Source organism: Erpetoichthys calabaricus, chromosome 2 (assembly GCF_900747795.2).
Source record: "Erpetoichthys calabaricus chromosome 2, fErpCal1.3, whole genome shotgun sequence".
Taxonomy (NCBI): domain Eukaryota; kingdom Metazoa; phylum Chordata; class Cladistia; order Polypteriformes; family Polypteridae; genus Erpetoichthys; species Erpetoichthys calabaricus.
Window position 1 is genome coordinate 107,577,878 of NC_041395.2, and position 21,377 is coordinate 107,599,254.

General features: G+C 40.1%; 1 protein-coding gene across 2 annotated transcripts in view; it reads left to right on the forward strand.

The window, feature by feature from the left end:
- The first annotated feature begins 226 nt into the window (after nucleotides 1–226).
- rapsn (receptor-associated protein of the synapse, 43kD) overlaps nucleotides 227–21,377 on the forward strand; it is a 33,587-nt gene continuing 12,436 nt past the window's right edge. The window contains exons 1-2 of one of the 2 annotated variants that reach the window (XM_028794286.2): nucleotides 227–852; nucleotides 17,589–17,927. In XM_028794286.2, coding sequence (XP_028650119.1) covers nucleotides 661–852; nucleotides 17,589–17,927 — 531 coding nt within the window. In that variant the 5' untranslated portion in view covers nucleotides 227–660. Of the gene's footprint in view, nucleotides 853–9,420; nucleotides 9,496–17,588; nucleotides 17,928–21,377 lie in introns of those variants that run through there. The other variant, XM_028794288.2, reaches the window with a different exon arrangement.

Genomic DNA, 21,377 nt, shown 5'->3' on the forward strand with positions numbered 1-21,377 from the left:
GCATTGGTATAAGTGGGATGGTCTTCTGTGTGTCTTCAGACATATATTTGTTCTGCTGCCACTCCCTCAGCAACAGACTTTTCTAGAGCTTCCAGTTTATTTCGTCGTCTTGCCCTCAGCGTGTCAGATTAACAGCTCCTGTTCCTCTGTTTCCAATCGGGTCGCTGACATCCCAAGATCCATAGGCTCCTTGCTGTTGGGCCACGCCTGTTCGTCTCGGCATGTGTGTGGGTGTAAGTGTTGTGATGAATGGCTTGCTGGCTCTTTGTGACCTTGGACAGTTTAGAAGTTGGCTGGAATGCCAGAGAGTGGCAGTCACGTGATGAAGAATGACATGGGCAGCTGTGGCCAATCCAAAGAAAGATTGCTTCATAAACATGCAGGGATGTTACCATCCTGCTCTAGAGTTTCACACTCCATCTGCGGGAAAGACGCCTGGAAGAGTGACCAGGTTGGGCCTGCTGCACAATGAGCATTTTACAGCTTGTTTTCTTTGGCTTTGCTCAATTTGCTGCTTGATCCACTCTACCACAACTGAATGCACAGGGGCAATGTTTATTCCTACCTCTGTCTCTTCATCGTATTGCCTGAATTCTGAGGACGTACACACGTCCGACCAGCCTGGAACTGGATATCTTGTTTCCTAGGGGGAGAGCTGAAATGGGTCAGGACCAAGCAAAACAGCAGATTGAGAAGGGACTCCACCTGTATCAGTCTAACCAGACAGAGAAAGCACTCCACATTTGGGCCAAGGTCTTGGAGAAGGCATCTGACCCTGCTGCAAAGTTCCGGGTTCTTGGCTGCCTCATCACTGCCCATTCGGAGATGGGAAAATATAAGGACATGCTGAAGGTAGTTGCTGTTCATTCCTGGATAATTCTGCATGCTGTTTCTGCTGAACATGGAAGCAAAATGAGGTCTATTCAGGTGGTGGCCAAGCGTGCCCACTTTAAACGTCCTCCTTGTATCTGTGGGGCTGTGGTAGAAATGAAAGTGTCCACCAGGCAGTTCGGGATGCTTGAGGGGTGAGGTTTGTGTTTTAGTGAGAGTAAGTAGGAGTCCTTCTAATATTTCAGATCTGTGCTCAGTAACAATAAGTCTGCTGCCACAAGTGGCAGATCAGGCAGTGTGAAGTTTGTGTCCTCTCTAGTAATACTGCAGCTGCTCAGGCCATGCAGTTTGACTTTATGTAACGCTTATTGAGTAGACTTTGGGCCTTCATGATTCATTTTTAGGACAGGTTTGACACATTCAGGGACACCCTCGCGTACAAGGGAAGGTGAGAGCGGCCTGCTTTTGAGCCACTTTTGAAGCCACCCTGAGAAGGGCAGCTGTCTAGTGAATCATAGCAGGAGAAGCAGCAGGTGCTGGCCAGCCCGAGGTGGAGAGGCCCTGTGTGACAGATGGAACACCACAGTCCTTTTTTTTTTTTTTTTTTTTTTTTTTTTTTTTTTTTTTTTTTACCCCTGATGATCAACTTCTTCACACGCGCCCCCCGCCACTGGTGCATTGCTAGTAACTAGGATCCCGTGCTTCAATCCTGCACCCGAGGCCCCACTGTAGTTGCTAATCTTCAATTATTTTCTTCTTTAGAAGCTGCCACCTGCTCACCAGTCATCACAGAGTTAGTCTACAGAGTTGTGGCGCCCATCTATTTTCTGTTAATTCATGTGTTTGTCAATGATCTGTGTTGCTAATGTATACTTAATGGCAGTTTATTTATAACTTATGATGAGGCTGCATATTTAGCATGGAATGCCTTTATGTGTTAATGCACTTGAAACATTTTAGAATATTAAAAACGTTTAGAAGTGTAGAGAAGCTCACTTACTTGGATGGGGCCAATTCAGAAATGTCAGTGAAGTTCCTGTTTGGGAGGTGGGAAAAATACTCCATACTCCACACACTGCATTTCCCAAGATTTCTTTCACTTTTTTCTCCTCTGCAAGGTTTTATTTTATTTTTTTTCTTTCTTGCCCTCTTAGGGAGTTAATAGGCAGCAGGCTGTCAAAAAAACAAGGCCCGTTTAAGCCCATTGAGGGATTCCTTGTGTGATTTTAGGTCTTTGAGCCCAGTTGTGAGCAGAAGCTTTTACCACATTGCTTGGCATAATTTAAATATTATATGTGTTAGGGGTTTAATCAGTGGGAGAAATACTTTGTGGTATTCAGAGGTTCTGTTAATGCCCCCAGTGTTGAGTGAATTATGGAAGTACAGTTTATCCCTTGCAATTTGCAGGGGTTAGGGGTAAAGACCCCCTGTGAATGTGAAAATCTGTTAATACGTTTCAGGCCCATGAATACCATATCGTCAACGTTTATTGCACTAAATCAGATGCCAGAAACGTGAGATGGAACGAGCACCATGCAAACAAATCATGTATGTGAAGCAGGCTTCCCCTAGACCAGGGGGTCCCCAACTCTGGACCTGGAGGACCACAGCAGCTGCAGATTTTCATTCCAACTCTTTTCTTAATTAGTGACCTACTTTTGCTGCTAAATAACTTCTTTTGAATTAATTTTATTTGACTTGCTCTTGAAGACTCAGACCCCTTGTTTCTTTTTCCTTAATTAGCAGTCAAACAATAATGACATACAAAATGAGCCAAATTATGAGTGTCCATCATACAATATCTGAAAAGAAAGAGAGATGAAGGTCTGAGGAATGTTGATCTGCTCAGGTCTCCAAAACATTTTAACAGTACTCTTAGAAAAGAGAAAATCAACAATTTCAGAAATGTATGCAATTGCACAATGAGAGCAGCAGCAAGCCATGGAATTAAAGAACGGGTTTAATTAACAACAAGACTTGGTGCCTAATTAAGCAATTGGTTGGAGTTTGAGGCCCTGACTTAGTTGGTCTTCTGTTGGCTCACTTACTTCACGTTTCTTTTCTGTTTGGGTACCACTTAAGGAAAGAAAGCTTAAAAAAACAAGTCAATTAAAGTTAATTCAACATAAGTTGATTAGCAGCAGAAACGGGTCAGTAATTAAGAAAAGGGTTAAAATGAAAACTTGCAGCTACAGAGGTCCTCAAGGACTGGAGTTGGGGACCCCTGCCCTAGACAATGTGAGTAGTTCAGCAGTTCTTTAGTGAATTGTAACTTTTTACATAATTTAACTTATAATAAATGTGTGTATGTATATTTATGGTAGTAAATGAGAAAAATGATAAATATTACAGATAGGATGTCCAACAAAACACTAAGTACAGAATGATGCACACCAATGACAATCCAGTTTCACCGATGCAGATGATGGTGGTGTAGTTATGAAGTGTAATCCTGTGAATAGCCTCCTGAAAGTTATGGAAAACGTCCTACCAATGTGCCGATGCATGTGAAGATTCATAGAAGTTAGGAACACTCCTGAGTCTAAGATATTTTCCAACCCAGACAAAATCAAATGAATAAGCGGGCACAGGACAATAGCATAAATTTAGAGAAAATTGCAGTCTGACAGGTGTAATTGTATTGCAGTTGTGCAGTGAATTGTTGAAACTAAAGGACACCAGTGACTGTGTCCCTGTCAGATTCCTATGACTCACTTTTAAAGATGGCATTCTCATCTTTCACCGAAGCTACCTAGTGACGCAGTATTCCAGGGACTACTGAGATTGGCAGTCCATTTAAGTAGTGCCGCTACAGTGTTGTTTCCGTTTTTCTTCAATAAGACTGCAAAACTTGTGAAATAATTTTCTTTTAATAATTGATGACAAACCCGCAAATAGGTGGATCCACAAATTGTAAACCTGCAAATCACAAGGGTTGACCTGTAATTACAAATAAATTTCACCTGCCTCCCCTGCCCTCACCACTCTCCCGTTTGCGCACTCTGTCATGGAGAAAAACTCCAAAGGGATAAAATAAAATCAGTTTATTTTGTGTCCTGTTTTTTTTTTTTTTCCCTTGGGAAATACGGTAACCCTACAATCAAGCAATAGATTTATAAGTAATAAATGTATATTGTGCAGAAATAGCAAATGGAAGTGTATACACAATTAGTCTGGGGCATTGGGAATAAGCAATGAATTGTCTAATAGCAGCAGGCAGCAAAGAGCACCAGAGATGCATCTTTTAGCGTGGAGGAATGAGCCTGTGGGTAAATGTTCCCCTCAAAAATTGCCTCCTGAAGGGATGGAGTCCTTTTTTTTTTTTCATGTTCGGATATGAATAGCTTAAATAGGCAAATTGCACCATACATGGATGCGCAATCTGCAAATAATTTTCACCGTTTTGAAGCAGAATTAGGCTAAATGAGACCCCATTAACACCACCCTGAAGCTCTAGTTAAGTTAAGCACACAAGCAAGGAAGCGAGGTGTTTCAAGGGTGAAGTCACCTTAAGGATGATCTTTCTGTGTTCATCTTTGAGCATATTGTAGTGAGCACCTAGAGGGAATGCTGAGACTCACACTTTTTTTAGCAGATAACAGACTTGATTACTGAATAATAAAAGTGTGAATAGACCGATTAGTTCGCTCTCCCCTTGATACGAGCCCCAGAAACATCTCCAGAATAACAAATGTGAACTGGGAACGGGACAAGGCTAGCCTCATGTTGTCCCCTTTAATGTTAACACCATTGCTATTGTGGTATTAACAGCCACCTGCACTTTCTGCTGCTAGTCTTCAGGCAAGCACTACTGGCTGCACTCGGCTCCTATTTATCCTTTTTCACTGAACCTCTCTGCCCTTTCTCCTCAGATCCTCTTGACTCTTGCCCTCCTTCTCTAACTGTCAGACTAAAGCCACTGAAGCCTCAAGCACCATCCCAAGGGCCCGTGAAAAGCTCAGAGATGGCTGCCTTCTCTGCCCGGCCTGTGAAGAGCTATCCACTACAATAGCCCTCACAAAGCCAACCCTCGGCTTTATAACACCATAACATATTTTAAAAAATTACTTTCAAAGACCCCAATAATTTGCATTTTGAACCTTTCAAGTTAGAGAATTTTGGACATGCCATCTTGATTTTAAGTAGACTTGTATATTTAATTTATATCGGCAGGAAACCCCAACAGGGAAATATTGGCTACTGGCTAACCCTATTTTTTTGGGGGAGGTTCTTGGGGGTACTGCCTTTGGTTTAAAATTTGGAGGGGAGTTGTCATCACTTTAAAAGGCCACTATGGCATTTTGCCGCCTCACTTGACCGTTTATCTGTACCAGTAAACGAATGGGACACCTCTGGAAATTTGAGGATTGATCCTTCTATTTGTTCTTTACTTGCTTGTTATGTTAAAGAGCACAGTATGGGACTTCCTCACCTCGCAGAGCTCACTTTTAAAGGTACTTGTTGATTGATTTTATTTGGACCACTGAAACAAAAGGACCCATTTGGAAGTTTAGGATTTGATCTTTCCATTTTTTTTTTTTGTTAGACTTCATCTCCCTTTAACATAATAAGAATGCTATCTGAAAAATATGGGTGTGAGGCAGGAACCAGTACTGGACTGGACTTCCTCGTGGGGCACATTCACACACACACACACACCTCTACCCATGTTCACACTGGGCCAATTTACAGACCTTTGTTAACCCGGCACATCAAGTTTTTGGAGGGGAGAGGAAACCGAAACACCTGAAGAAATGCAACCTGAGAATCAAAGTCAGATCCAAGGTGATGAGAGGCCACAATACAAACCACTGACCTAGATTAAGCACAGTTAATAACAAATGGATCAGTATCATTCATTGACGTGTACATGTAAATTCATCATCTAGTCAGGTGCAATGCAGGACACCAGTCCATTGCAGGGCACACCTATGCTTTGCTTACATCAGGCAAGTACAGAGTCCCCAACTAACTTAACATACGTATCTTTCAGATGTATGAGAACATGCACTCTCCACAGAAGCAGTGACTGGGGCTGAATTTGAACCCAGGCACCAGGAGCTGTGAGGCAACATCCCTAACCACTCTGCCACTTTAACTTCTTCAATTAATTTCAGAATCACATGGGGCTGGAATCGGGTGAGACATGAGGTGAGAACCAACTGAGGATGCCAATCACATACCCACTCATACCAATCCATATACATCTAAAAGGATAGACCAGTTGGATTAGGAATTAGGATAGGGAAAGACAGTTAACCTAACTTGAATGCCTTTGGGGGATGTGAGATGAAAACCCTTTCAGTGGGATTTAAAACCCAGGACGAAAGGTACTAACCATGTTGCCACCCTGTTCTGTTCTACCCTCATACATTGCTGTCGGCTGTTTAAACAATCATCCACTGACTTAGGATCAGTTTCGAATCCTCCATCATTCTAACCTTCAAGTCTTTGGGATATGAGTGGGAGTAGGAGAAAACACAGAGAATAGGAAAACTCCACACATCAGCCAACTAGACTGGGAAATGAATCTGAATCCTTGACGGTACGAGGCAGCAGCAGTACATTGTTCCACCATACTTTTTTTTGCTGTGTGAAGTTATTCCTTAATGGAGCTAAAAGAGTACAGAGTATGAAAGCACAGTGTGTTTCCACAAGTGTCCTTTTAATGTGGGATGAAGAAAAAGAAGGCGGCGTCTGCTACAAAACAAGTCGCAAAACATGGGCAAATTAGAAAAAGGAATACTACCACCAGGCCATCCATCTCATGAGAGCTCTGTGCAGCCATTGTCTGATCCTGACTTTTCACAAGGTCCAGGACGGGACAGCCACAGAGAGGGCTTGTGGGGACTTGTCACTCCCAAAACGGTCAACTCACTGCAACTCCTGAAAAATCACTAAATAAAGCGTGAAAATACTAACGAATACCGATAGGGAAAGAGACTGCTGCATATGATGAATAATCGCAACGCCGTACATCGGACAACATTACGGTCCCAGTTTTACTTTACTTTCTACTTACATGACTGGATTAAGACCAATGGAAGCACTAAAAAGATTTTTTATTTCCCCTTATATATCTGATTCAAAATATAAACAATAATAAACCGTAAAAGAAGATTATTTTTCGAAATGAAATAAAACTTGCAGTAAATTGGAATGTAATGTTCATTTTGCAGTTTTGCACCACATGGTCCATGGTAAATCCAGCAACGAAAAATGTCTGGGTTACCCAACCCCCTTAATGCCCTAAGCACGTGTTTATTTTGCTTAATGGTTAATCAAACCCTGCTTTCAAGCTGTTAACATTACATCTTGCCTGAAGAAGAGGCCCGTGTTGCCTCGAAAGCTTGCATATTGTAATCTTTTTAGTTAGCCAATAAAAGGTGTCATTTTGCTTGGCTTTTCTCTACAAGCTGTTAACAAAGCAATAAATACGTGGCCAGTCTCAACGGCCAGCCTCGCACTGTCTCCAGTCATGTAACAAGACCAGAGTGTCTCCGACCGTCATCCCATTGTGCTTTCTGTTGCATTCCTGAATCTTCACGGATTTATAGAATGCTGCACAAATCTTCATGAGACGCGTGGCTCCCTGTCGCCGTGCAAAAGGGTCGCTGTCACTCAGACATCCAGCCTGATCCATTTTCTGGGCAGTCTGCTGGCTCTTATTCTATTATTAGCCTAGTAAAACGCGTCTAAGTGATTTTTTTTAACATTTATTACTGTTGTCGAAATGAATTTTTCCCGGACTGTGTGTTTTATGCTTAGACATTTCCCCAGTCCCTTAAAATTATTTCTACACCCCGTACAGCCCCTCTGCCAAAGGCGTCTTGGCGCCTCCAGGTCTTATATCCGCTACTGTGCACCATCATTCCTACTTGCATTGAATTATCGATACTCAACGCAAATTATCAAATTTTGTACCAGAAGGCGGCGCTTTAAAAACCTTCAAATCGCAGCTTTATATTATTTTAGAAAGATTAAAGCCTCCGCTACGCAGATCTTACAATATGCGACTTACACTGTACGATCGAGTCGCCAGTCGTATTTGTGCTCAAACTATACGAGCACGTTTGGTCCAGCTGGGTGTTCTGACAATTCGTGCACATGGAATGACACCGACGGACAGTTTGACTCATTGACATTTTACAATAAAGCTTTGCCCATTCAAAACAACACGGCCATATGAATAACTGGACACGAGGGTGGTGAAGGAGAGGACAATACGGTCTCTATTTTACAGAAAGAACTGGAAATACATAATTTACCGTTCTGTGTGTTTATTTCGGACTCTTTCAGCAAACACTTTTTAAGATGCTTTAGTCATTGGCCATTCAGTTGTATGTGTGTGGCTGCTACATGATAGCTAGTTGTATTAATCAAAAATGTGCACAAAAACGGCAATAGCCAAAGTTCAACGTGTTGCAGTCAATTTCGGGAAATTTGATAGCGCCATCAGAAAATCGACTCGTGAGACAGCTCACACAACAAGACAGCTGACTGAAATTTCTGTCACGACTGAAATTCTTCCGATCGTACGACAGTCTCAATAGTATGATGTAATAAGTTATCACATCTCCTCACATACTACAAGTCAAACGAGGCGGATGAAGCCTAAATTCTGTGCCATTCAGAAAAGAAGCCAACGACTGCAAGTCAGGTTTAAAATCGTTCTAAAATGTCACAGTGTATGCATGCACTACACAACAGGAGTCGCAGACGTAATTTACATACTTTTAGCGAGTCAAGACTGAAGTCGTGTAGTTGGACATCCCAACCAATTCTCTCACAGCGGACTGCGACAAACCACCTCAAATTTAAATCTTTTAAATCATAGGGGCGGTCTCCAGTGATTGCGATAGTAAACAACCAATGAGCACTCAGCCGGAGCTAAAATGAATACAAGGTGGTACAAACGAAGGTCTTACTTTTGATGCCCCCTCCCAGAACCCAATACCCCCCACGCCCGTTTATCGTATCCGTCTACAATGAATAAAGGAAGGACTGAGATTGCACTTAACTCTGAGTAACTGGAAAATATTCGTACAGGCACTGGGGTCGTCACCCTGAGGGAGCAGGTTAATTGGCTGTCAGAATGCGTCAAGCTCGAAATGCTTTAGAAATTTAAAACTGCCGAAATGTGGCGACAGAGCCATGTAATTTGGCACCCCGGTGATTTCCATTCCTTAAAGCTGATAACCTCAAGACAAGACCCAACAACAGCATTCGTTAAGTTTAAGATGCCCTTCGACTAGAAACCGTGCAATGTGCGTCGACTTTTGAAACAATACGATTAAAGCTCCAGTAGCACTAACTGATATTTCTAGGATTTTAAGTCGTAGCCTGTACTTTAACAATATTAAAGAGCAGGATACAATCACGGCACACGCCCCTGACCGCTCGCCGTGTAGTTTGACATCTCCAGTGACTCATAAAAACGGTTCTGTTATGCGCCACGCTAAAATGAATCAGGCGGATTTTGCCTTAAGTCGTACGGTAGTAGGGTCAGGTACGTCACGTGTGTGTGTGTGTGCGCGCGCTGACACCCAATGAGCGCATCGTCGGATATGTAAAGCCCACAGTGCGACAGGAAGAACAGAAAGACGGCAGATGTTTTGGAGTGTTGGTGTCTCGTGTTTGCTGTACTACGAGAGAAAGTAACAAGTGAGAAAATGTACGCATGGTGTAACTTTCAGATGCATTCAGGGAATTATTTCAACTGATTGGAAAGTTCGAGCATTTGTATAGCTACTTTAGGGAGTCAGTTACTACATTTTGTTTATTAAATATCTAGCCATGGTACTCGTCTAAGGCGGGTTGGAATCCAAGTAATTAAAGTAGACCTCAGTATTAACGTTTGCAGTGCACCATGCAATGCATATGTTACTGCTGTATGCTGTTTCGTATGGGATTCGTAAAACCAGTGTTCATGTTTCTGATGCGGCATCTGTTAGAATGACAAACGCAATTCATATTATTTCTAAAACTGTTTGTAATGTGCCATCTTTAGGAATGAAAGAAAAATAGCATCCGGACGGACACGCAGTCACATCCCTTTTATTAAGGTGGATTTTGGTAGTCGTGTCTTATTAAAAAAGTGATTACAGAATGCAATTAACATACGTATTTTAGTACACCGCATCAAATGCATACTGTTGATCAGTACTTTACAATGTCATATACTGTAGTTACAAACATAGTCCAAATAGGCATGTAGTGACTCAATAGCTTTCACAGGAGCCAGATTTCAGTTCAAGTGATGTAAAATTGACATTAATACAGTGCGTTTGGTTACGGTAGGTCGATGACTAACTGTAGTCCAAATTTTTAGAAACCTAATATTATTGAAAGGCTTACCTGAAGTGTTAAAATTTGTTTAAATCTCAAGGTAAATTTATTGGCTACTTCAGATTACAGAGTAGAGCAGGTGTGGGGATTTGGATATAAATTATACTCCAGAGAAATCATTACAATGCACCCATGAATTTGTTGTTCAAATAAGTGACTTTTTATTACTTTGGGATTGCTAAAATATAAAGTGCAATATAAATGAAATTTATTATTATTATTATTTCTTTTATAGTTAACTTACTTCAAGCAGAGGAAGAAATGAGCTGGTTTACCAGTGGTGTGCTTTGTGGGCCAGTCCTCTCTAAGCCTTTCAATACGACCAGGCATACAGTGTGTAGTTTTGAGAGATTGTGGTCAAGTGACTACTCGCACTGCATGACACAGTCACCAGTTGTATTCGTGGTCAAACTGTACAGAACCTTCAGTTCAGTTGACATGCCACAGCATAGGTGCTTAGGAGGGATTGCTGGCGCATGCATGTTGCTGCCGCTGCTCCCTGTTAACACTTTTCATTAAAATTTGCATTATATTTTAACTTCTTATACCTCTTTCGCTTTTTTATTGTATGTATAGTTCATGGATGCATCTGACTCAAACTACACTGATTTGGATTTATTTTTATAGACTTTATGGACTTTGCCTTGACTGGGTGTGGAGCCTTGGGGAAAACTGAACCTTTCTGCGGTTCACGGGATGAGTCTGATGCACATTTCTTTGCACTGTGGCAATCTAGGAGCCAGTCTAGGGATGGTCTGTTTTCTTCATTATAATGGATATTTTGGATTGCTCTCGATTACTTCTGTACGTGCTTAATGACTGAGAAATGATCTGATTTTACACATACCTGGCTTGTGGCTCTGAGGTGATCACGCCTGTAATACCCATTGTCATGTGTATGTGGCTGTACATTGGAACCTCCGAACTCTGGTATCTTCATGTGTATCTTGTAATGTCTCCTAGTGTGCTACTTCTGCTGCTTGCTATTGCTGCTAATCTGTGCCACCCCACCCGTCTCACATTCCCTGCTGTGCTGCTTCTCTGCTACAATAAGATAAGTATGGTCTGTACTGTGCTAAAATTCTCTTGTGACAATCTCCTTCATATGAAACAGTTTGTCCAGAGCAAATGGTCAGACTGGAATGTCCTAAAAGACACTGGCATTATGCGGCGCCCAAAATATTCACATTGCTGGTCAGGTTGCTGCCACCGTCAGGCTGCGAATGAAAAGTTCAACAGCGGCATTTGTTTAGCAATACACTGTCCTATTCATGGCTTTGGAGATAGGAGTGTCAGCGTGGCAAATTTGCAGTTTGTTAAAATAATCTGTGATCATGGATCCGTCCACAATGAACTCTCTTCAGCTAATATTGCATTGTTTAACTCAAGATCTCTTAATGGCATAGTGTTGGTCCTATCAAAGTTCATTACAGATTCCAACCTTGACATGCTTTGCTTAACAGAAACCTGGCAAAAACCAAACAATTTTATGTCTCACGGAGGCCACACTATTTACTTCGCAGAGCCTCGTAGCTCAAGACAAGGAGGAGGAGTCACAGTAACTGTTAGAACTGAATTAAATGTCAAAAGAATCCCAATTGACTGTCCATTGTCTTTCGAGTGACTGGCTCTTAAGATAATAACGAAATCTGGTACTGTCTTACTCATTGTTCTCTATTGTTCCCCGAAATACAATGGGTCTTTCTTACCTGATCTGACTGAATTATTAACCTACTTAAGTCACTTGTCTCAGAGAGTCATTCTTCTTGGTCATTTCAGCATCCATATTGACATTCCTACATGTAAGCTGAGAAATTAATTTCTATCCTTACTGAAGTTTTTTGACTTGTAGCATCATGTTGATTTTCCTACCCACTCTGGTGGTCCTATAGTAGACCTGATCTGCCTTATCTGTCAGCAACACGTAATAGCAGTGATTTGGGCCTCTCTGACCATAAAGCAGTACTTTTCACCACCTCATTATCTCTCCCTGCTCTTACCTGTAAACATCAAATTTTCTTTCAGGAACCTTAGAAAAAAAGATCAGAAATAAATCCAGTGAGAATAGAGGGACAAATATTTTTGTCTTCACCTATTCCATCACCACTAAATAGTCATGTTAATCTCAATAACACAGCCCTTCTTTCAGCACTAGGTAAAACCGCTCCTTTACGGCATAAGGAGGTTTCCTTTAAGCGCTAAGCTCCATGGTACAAGGCAGAGTGTATGAAAGCAGCTGTCCAACACCTTGAGAGAATGTCACATAAGATAAGCCTCACCAGGCTTTCTCTGACCATCAAAAGGCTAACAGGGATGCACTAACTGCAGCCAAGTACACACATTATGGCAGAATATTAACTACAGAGAACAAAACCCCTGGGTTATCATGGCCACTTTCTATTAAACGTATTTCAACCTATATCTTGCCCAATTACCTGCTCTTCTGAAGTCTGAAAATTTCCTCCAATTTTTTTGCAATAAAATTAAAGATCTAAATAATTCAACTAATGTAAATCCATCATCCATTTATATCTTCCCCTGTATTCCCACTCCATCCAGCTGTTTTACTAAATTTTCACCAGTCACATCAGCATTTATTCATGATCTGCTTTGTAAGATGAGGCCCACTACTTGTGTGCTTGTCCCCATCCCCACCACATATCTTAAATCCTGCCTTAATGCTGTAATCCTGACTGTTGCAACAATAATAAAATACATCTCATGACACTGGCTTTGTGCCAGCCACTTTTAAAATCACTTCTGTAACCCCAATGTTAAAAAGACACATTTTAGTGCTGACAGTCTTAACAATTTTCAGCCTATTTCTCACTTACCTTTCTGTCAAAAGTTCTTGAGTGTGTTGTTGTCTCCCAATTCATCAATTACTTAACTTTTAATAAATTGATGGGACCCTTTAAGTCTGGTTTCAGGGCACAGCACAGCTGTGAAACTGCTCTGCTTCGGGTAACCAATGATTTGCTTATGGCAGCAGACTCTGGACAAACCAGCATGTTAATTTTGTTAGATCTTAGTACAACATTTGACACTGTCAGACGTGACATTCTAGTGTCCAGAATTGAGAAAGAACATGCTGGGTATCTCTGGCACTGCCCTCCGATGGTTTAAGTCCTATCTGACTGATAGGTAAGAGTTTGTTAGTCTTGGCAACAGCAGATCAAGCTCAGCGCCAGTCACACAAGGAGTTCCTCAGGGCTCTGTCCTCGGCCCTCTTCTCTTCTGTATTTATATGCTTCCCCTTGGCCATATTATTCGTAGCTATGGACTGGGTTATCATTTTATGCAGATGATACTCAACTGTATTTCAATGTTTAAAGTGGAACTTCATCAGGGTTTTCTCCACTCACAAGTTTCCTCAGTGGAATTAAAATGGTGTATAACTCTTTAAAATTAAATTGCAGCAAAAGCTGAACTCCAGAAAATTGGCACTAAAGTGCAACTTAAGAGTGATTGAGAAGGAGCTCATTTTCTTAATGGTGATCTCATCAGACCTTCTTCTAATGCAAGGGATCATCTTGTCATTTTTGATTCCTCCCTTTCTTATTCAACCCACATAAACCACATTAAGAAACTTTCCTACTTTCACCTCCGTAACATTTCCTGTGTTCACTCATTCCTCAACTTTTTTAATGGTGAGAAACTTGTCCATTCTTATCACATCTCGCATCAATTATTGTAACTCATTACTGGCAGGTGCCCTTTCTAATCTTATATCATAGCTCCAGCTAATTCAAAACTATACTGCAGTATAGAGTCCTAACATGGACCAACAACAGCGAGCACATAACACTCATACTGATTCGCCTCCACTGGCTTCCTGTGTCTTACAGAATTTAATCTAAAATTATTATTAACCTACAAAGCTTTAAATGGCCTCACACTGGACTACATCAGTGACCTTCTTCATCACTATGCATCTGTTCACCCACTAAGGTTCTCTGATTCTGGCAATCTCCACACTAAACTGCACTCTATGGGTGACAGGGCCTTCAGCTGTATAGCGCCCAGACTTTGGAATGACCTCCATAAATTAATTAGATCAGCTGACTCCATTCATTCTTTTAAAAAAACAACTTAAAACTGTTCTGTTCGGGGAGGCTTTTAGCTTAACTGGACATTCTGTCTCCTCTTTGTCTTCCTGTCTGCCCAGATGTTCAGTATTATTTGTGTGTGTTATATCACAAATGATGTTATTTACTAAGCTTTCTTTTAGTATTGAATTTAGTATTTTTTTATTGTGTTTTATTCTATTTAATGCCTTTGTATATCCTATATCTATCTGTTTTAATGTTCTATGCAGGAAGCATCTGTATCCAATGTTACATATACCTGCTGTTTCTTTATGAGACACTGTGAAGCACCTTGAGAAAGTAAAGGAGCTATATAAATAAAATAAATTTATTATTATTGTAATTTTTATTATAATACGAGTAGGTGGCTGGTACTCATGTGGATGGTTTTACACATTGATATTTTTCAATAAAGCTGTACCCATTCAACAAACAATATGGCCACAGGTTTCTCAAAATAGAAATAAAGAAAATAGATGTGTTGCTGACTTTGCTGTACTGGGCTCTGAAACTATAAAGAAAAGAAAAAGGCTTAACTGGACAGGCAAATAGTTGTGAAGGCACAGAAAATATAGTCAGTCTATTTTTCATAGAGAACTGGATGTAGGTAATTGATGTAATTTATCATTATGTGTGTTTATTTTGGATTCTTCCCATAAATGTTTCCTTAGATGTTTTTGGCCATTTACTGTAGTTGTATGTTTGTTGTTTTGTAAGAGTCATCTTTTGGAAATAAAAAAGATGAAAACAAGCAAAACAGCAGTAATACCCTATGTACAATGTCCAGCCACTATACTACAATACCTTCAACATACTGATATTACAATACCGATAATTTCTCACTGCTCTTATGATTGTTCTTTTCAAAGTCAAATTCAGTATGTTATTTGGATGACGTTAATATTAAATGGATGATATGAAATGGTTTCATGACCTTTTGCGCATGTTGTTATTACTGTTACTATTGTTGCCACGTGCACACTCACTGCGGTGGCTGCACATGCACATGTATGCCTGGCTTTACTGATTTGAGGATCTGTTTTGCTGCCAGGAGCGGCTGTCAGATGAGTAAAATAGGGAAATATACAAGTTAATGTGACCTCAATTAAGGTTAGTTTTCCTTACTTTAATAGAAGACAGATGAATTTGCAAATTCCCCAGTGCTTTTCAGGAGGAGAATTTGAAATTTAAAAAATGTGAGCTGTGTTTGAGATATCTCAAATAAAGCTGAACTTTCTTAACACCTTTCCTTGAAGAATAAGTGTGCCAAATTTCAGCAAAATTGGTCTAATGGACTCTGAATTGTTTCATGCAGACAGGCAGACATGGCAATTGCAGTAGGTACTTTTCACATTATATGCAAACAGACCTTAAAAGGATAAAGACTGAACTCTACATATCTGGAAAGGATGTCTTTTGGCTATCAAAATATGGCAGGCTTTTGCAACCCTTTAGAAATTGTAAACAGTTCTGAGAACTTGGGAGGTAGTCATATACCCGTGGTTGACAATATGTGCTGAATGGACTGATCTCGTTACAACTGTTCTTTGGTTCTTCAACCAACTTGCCAGCATACTCAGACCAAATTGAAATTCTTAGAGGATGCCCATGCAAACACAGGAAGAACCTGAAAAATCACTGCACCAACACCCCAGAGCTGTGAAGAGGCAACACTGCACACTGTGTCACCTAACAGGTGTGTGTATTTGTATATGTGTGTGTATATATATATTATATTTTCATAGCATTCGTAGTCTGAATCACAATCTGATTGTATGAGTGGTTACCTACCAGGTAACACTTGTTGGTCTGCAAGTCGGCAAACATCTGCCACAGTGCCCTCTCAGTTGCAAGAAGCAAATCATAGAATGTTGCATAGTTTACTGTCAGATAATGCAAAGAGCATGCGACACGTGTTTCAGCCTTATTTGGGCTCATCAGGCGTACACACTCACTGCACCCCCCTCGGTGATCGAACCTTGTATATATATATTTTTTTCTCTCAAATTTATTTAGTTCATCTGTCCATATCTTTAATTCATTTTTCTCAGAATGTTAGAACTAATTGAGGTACGACAGCAACCACTGACTACATTCGTAAAGGAATAATCCTGTATTGTGCCCCAGGTAGTAGCTTTCAGTAGACATATCACATCATTTCTTTTCATGAGCACAGTAGGGATTTATGAGTTAAACATATCCATATTTTACAGCAGGTGGGTATGGCTATTAATATGGTGTGCACATAATCTTTTTTCATTTACAAGTGTGTAGAAGACTATGTCCTTGCTGTATTGTGATGGTGCAAGGCAGGGTGTTGCTGTTCCCAGATGACTGAATGACAAGATTTCTCTTTCAGCATGTGCTGTAAAACCATTCTTGCAATGACCACAACCTCCAATGACAGGTTAATAGGCTCCTGGAATTTCAGAACTTTGCATATCTTTAAAGCCCAAGAATAAAACTGATGAACCTTGTTTGGACACCTCCACCATGATGTTACAACAGAAGGTGACATTCTCGCCACCTAGCAGTATTGACCATTTCCGGAAGAGGAAACACATTTTTTGACTTAACATTACATTTTACTCAGAAGGTAAACTCTGTGAAAGATTAGATCATTATATTTTTTCTTTTTCACACCTTATTTGCAGTTAACTGTGTGTTATAATAGAAGTGTTTGACATGGAGAAGGGCTTCTCTGGTAATCCTAGGATTAGAAAACGTTTAGAGCAGTGGGACGGTGTTGGGGTTAAAGTTTACCCATTACTGTCTATGCAAATAAGGAATGTTCTCCTCAAATGTGTATGGGTTTCCTCCTATTACTTTGGTTTCCCACCCATTTTCCAAAGACATGTGTTGTGTTGTGTTCGATTAGCAACTTAAATTAGCCCTACATGAATGGCCATGAATGTGTGAGTGGTTATGCCTAGTCATCAGCAGGCATTGAGCGCTCATTCCTCTCCACCACCAGCACTGTGAGGATTGACTGTAGACCTCAATGACCCAGTATGGGTAACAAATATAATACTTTATAATACTATAAAGGTGTTGATGGAATAACCATCCTGATGTAACTGTGAGAGAGAGTAGATTGAGCTTGATGTGCAGGGCTTGTAAATAGTTTATTTTAGCTCCTTGATGAGAGCTGGTTTCTATTGGGTAAGTTGAAAGGTGGAATCAAACTCCTGGTCACCAAGTTGCACTTCTGAGTGTTTGAGCCATTAGAGCATCTTTTCTTTCTGTCATTTAAGGACTGTTTTCTCTCTTCTTAGCATACTTGAAGTAGTTTTGTATATTTTTATATTCATTGTATTGCAGTATGCCCTAGCTCAGATCGATACAGCTCGGGAGATGGAGAATCCCGATTACCTCACGGAAGCTTATTTGAACTTGGCACGCAGCAATGAGAAATTGTGTGACTTTCAAAAGACCATCTCGTACTGCAAAACCTGCCTCAACATGCAAGGAACAACCATCAGCCTGCAACTCAATGGCCAGGTTTGTCTGAGCCTTGGCAATGCCTTCCTGGGCCTCAGCATGTTCCAGAAAGCCCTGGAGAACTATGAGAAGGCGCTCCGCTACGCCCACAATAACGATGACAAGATGCTAGAGTGCCGTGTGTGTTGCAGCCTGGGCAATTTCTACATCCAGCTCAAGGTATGTCCAGTATGTTCCGTACACATACCGTAACTAGTTGTAAAGACCATTGAGGTGCTTTTGGGGAAGTTCCCAGTGCTTTTAGTCCAGTCACATGAAGGGCAATAAACATAATTTCATCCATCCATCCATTTTCCAACCCACTGAATCCGAACACAGGGTCACGGGGGTCTGCTGGAGCCAATTCCAGCCAACACAGGGTGCAAGGCAGGAACCAAACCCGGGCAGGGCGCCAACCCACCACAGTAAACATAATTTAATGTAAGCAATTAATAGGCAGTTAGTGTTTTTCCATTTTTAGCTTACTGCACTGTAGGCACTAATCTAGGGCAGCCATTTTTAGTATTTAATCCATTTCATCATATCAGAATTCAAATTTCTGATATTTAACCAGCAGAAGATTCTCTGCATCCCCTGTGCGGTGTGTAAGACTTCTCACCTTTACATTGCTTTTGTCACTACAGCAAGAAGTTCTCTTACTCCCCTCTTTAGAGCAGCATGCATAGCAAAGCCATTACTACAATATCTTCATAGCAGTCATTGCCAGTGGTGAAGAAGAAGTGCAGCTCTTGTCCAACAAACATGTTTGTCTTCCTGAGACACTGGGCTTTGTGAATGAGCAGAGGCATTGAAGCAGAACAGATAAATCAAACTTCTTCATTCCCCATACGGAAGGGTCCTGATGGGAATTCATTCATTATTGGTAGGAGTTCCTCCTGTTATGGTACTGAATCAAAGGGATTTTCGTGTTACACAAAATAAGAAACTGGCACTCTGTAGCGTGTCTCAAATTAGAAAACATGGGTCTCCTCTCAATGTAGCCATATTTTGAGAAATTACAGGGTTATTCAAAAAGAATGTCCCTATTTTGAACAAGTTTATACTAATTCTGGTACTCTACAACTTACAAACGTGGATTCGTTTGTGTACTACTGTGTACTATTGTGTGAGTTTAGTCTGTTAGACAATGACAAAGGTATATGGAGATTCCTTTTGAAAATACATTTGTTGCTCTATGTTGTGTTTTAAGTAATTGACACCATACCACAGTTTAACTTGCTGTTTTGCTTTATGTATATTGTATTGAACATTAATTGACCATATTTATTAGTTTTTTTGTTCCCATGAATCTTTATTCTCTGCTTGAAACGTTCCCCTGATAGTACTGTATCTCCTTTTGACAAAAGCTGCTGGTTCAGGCTACACTGGAAAGTTGGCCAGTTTACCAAGCAGATTCCTCTTGTAATTGCAAGAATTTTTGCAGGTTATTATACATGTGAACAAAGAAGAAGAAATGTTAGGTGAATCACACTACCTATGCCACTATCCTCACTTTCAATATGCTGACACTCGTTTGAATGAATCAATTCGAAGCAGGGAACATGAGCCATGGAGATAATACCAAAGTGGGAGGGGGGGTACACACATATTTGATGGCGAATGAAAGTCATGCTCAATTATTTAGGAGAATCTCATTTTCTGAGATTTTTTTTTATATATATATATAAAATAGATGAGTTTCTAAACAGGGGAGTACCTGTTGATGCTCTGTTTTATGGCTTTATTGGTTTAACAAGATATTTGTTGCTAGCTGAAAACATTCTTCTTGTTGCAGTATATTGCAGACATCATGACAGCAAAAACATTGTGGACACCCAATAAATACTGTATATTTAATAAGGTTAAGAAAGTTTTCTACACAATAATTAATTGAATTCATTCTGTAAGCATCCTTTGTTGTCTCACAATTTAAAGTTTATACTGTATTAAAATTAACTATTTTTAGATTTACAATTAATATAAATGATGGATGTGTTTTTGTGACAATAATCCTGAAAGTAATTAATATTTAATTGCTTATGTTTCATTGTAAAAAATTATGGATTGAGTAAGAAGCTTATATTTAAAAAAAGACTGATACTGATTTTGGCTTTCAAGAAGTAAATGTCATGTTAAAATTCAGCCCCATTGAAAAAATATAAGTAATTTATAGTTAACTTCATTATTATTTTGACAAATTATATGCATAAGATGAGACGGTCTGGGACAATTTTTTTTTTTTTTTTTTTATTTCAGCTTTGATATGTACTCTTTGTTCTTATATTTATACTTTGTTCTGCTTGCTTCGCTTGCCAACCCCCCCACCCGGTCTGCGCTACGCGCCAGCCACTTCACATCTCTGTCGCTGTTTGGTGCTGCTGCCTTGCCACATTTAAAAGCCTGTACAGCAGCTGTCCTTTTGTCTCACTGCCTTGTCTCTACGACGTTCTACTTTGTCATCTACTCTTTGTCTTTTATTTCCAGCCCCTGGTGTGGTAAAATCTCTTGGCACAAAGTCTCATCTTGCGGGATGTGAGTTCTTGATATTTTTTAGTTTATAATTTAAAAACGGAATAAGAATCTAAAAATCTAGCAACATCACATTAAAGTTCAGTTCAATAAATTCTGAAAAGAATGATACCAAACATATATACTAGGGGGTTCGCCCCCTGCTCACTTCGCTCTCCAAACTCCCCGGCCTGCGCTACACGCCAGCCACTTCATGTCTGCAGCTCGCGTTGTGAAGAGGGGGGCTGAATGCACCCCAAGGAGACGTGGTCGCAACTCCGAAACCCCCTCTTAAACAGTGATACAATGGGAAACAAATACAGTTTTTTTTTTTTTTTTTTACCTCCTCTTTGCTCGATCAGCTGCTGACTTGCTGCTGCTGCGCCGCGTGATCTGCATCTCGTGTGGTGCTTCAAACATTTAAAAACCTGTACAGCAGCTGTCTTTGTCATCTACTCTTTGTCTTTAATTTCCATCCCCGGGCATGGTTAAATGTCTTGGCACAAAGTCTCATCTCACGAGACGTGAGTTCTTGATATTTTATAGTTTATAGTTTAAAAACAGCATAAGAATCTGAAAATCTAACAACATCACATTAAAGTTCAGTTCGATAAATTCTGAAAAGAATGATACCAAACACATATATGTAGGTTTAAAAATAAGCCCGATATAAAGTGTGACAAAAAACGTCACATAAAATCGTTGCACAAAATCGTTGCAGTTTTAGGCTTAGGATTTTATATAGAGTAGATGTAGTTAAAAACTTACCTTGAAGTAGGTGAATTAGCTTTCATTCACACCAGAAAAAAGATTCAAGATGTAAAAATTGATTTTTTTGTACTATTGTTGGTTGTTGATTGCATAGGTTATACAGTATGGCTTACAATGGTCCATATTTCTTAAACACTACATTTTTGAATGAAGTTAAAATCTATATTAAAATCTGTCTTTGCGTGCAAGCAGTTGAAGTGACGGGGAGTTCTTGGCTCACTTGTATTGGGTGCTTGTTTTCCCATCAGATGCGGTTATCAGTGATGTACAACAAAAAAATATACAATTTGGAAATATCTCTCTAAATGTAAATCTGAAAGAGTTAATCAGTAATTGAGGTTGCAAAGAATG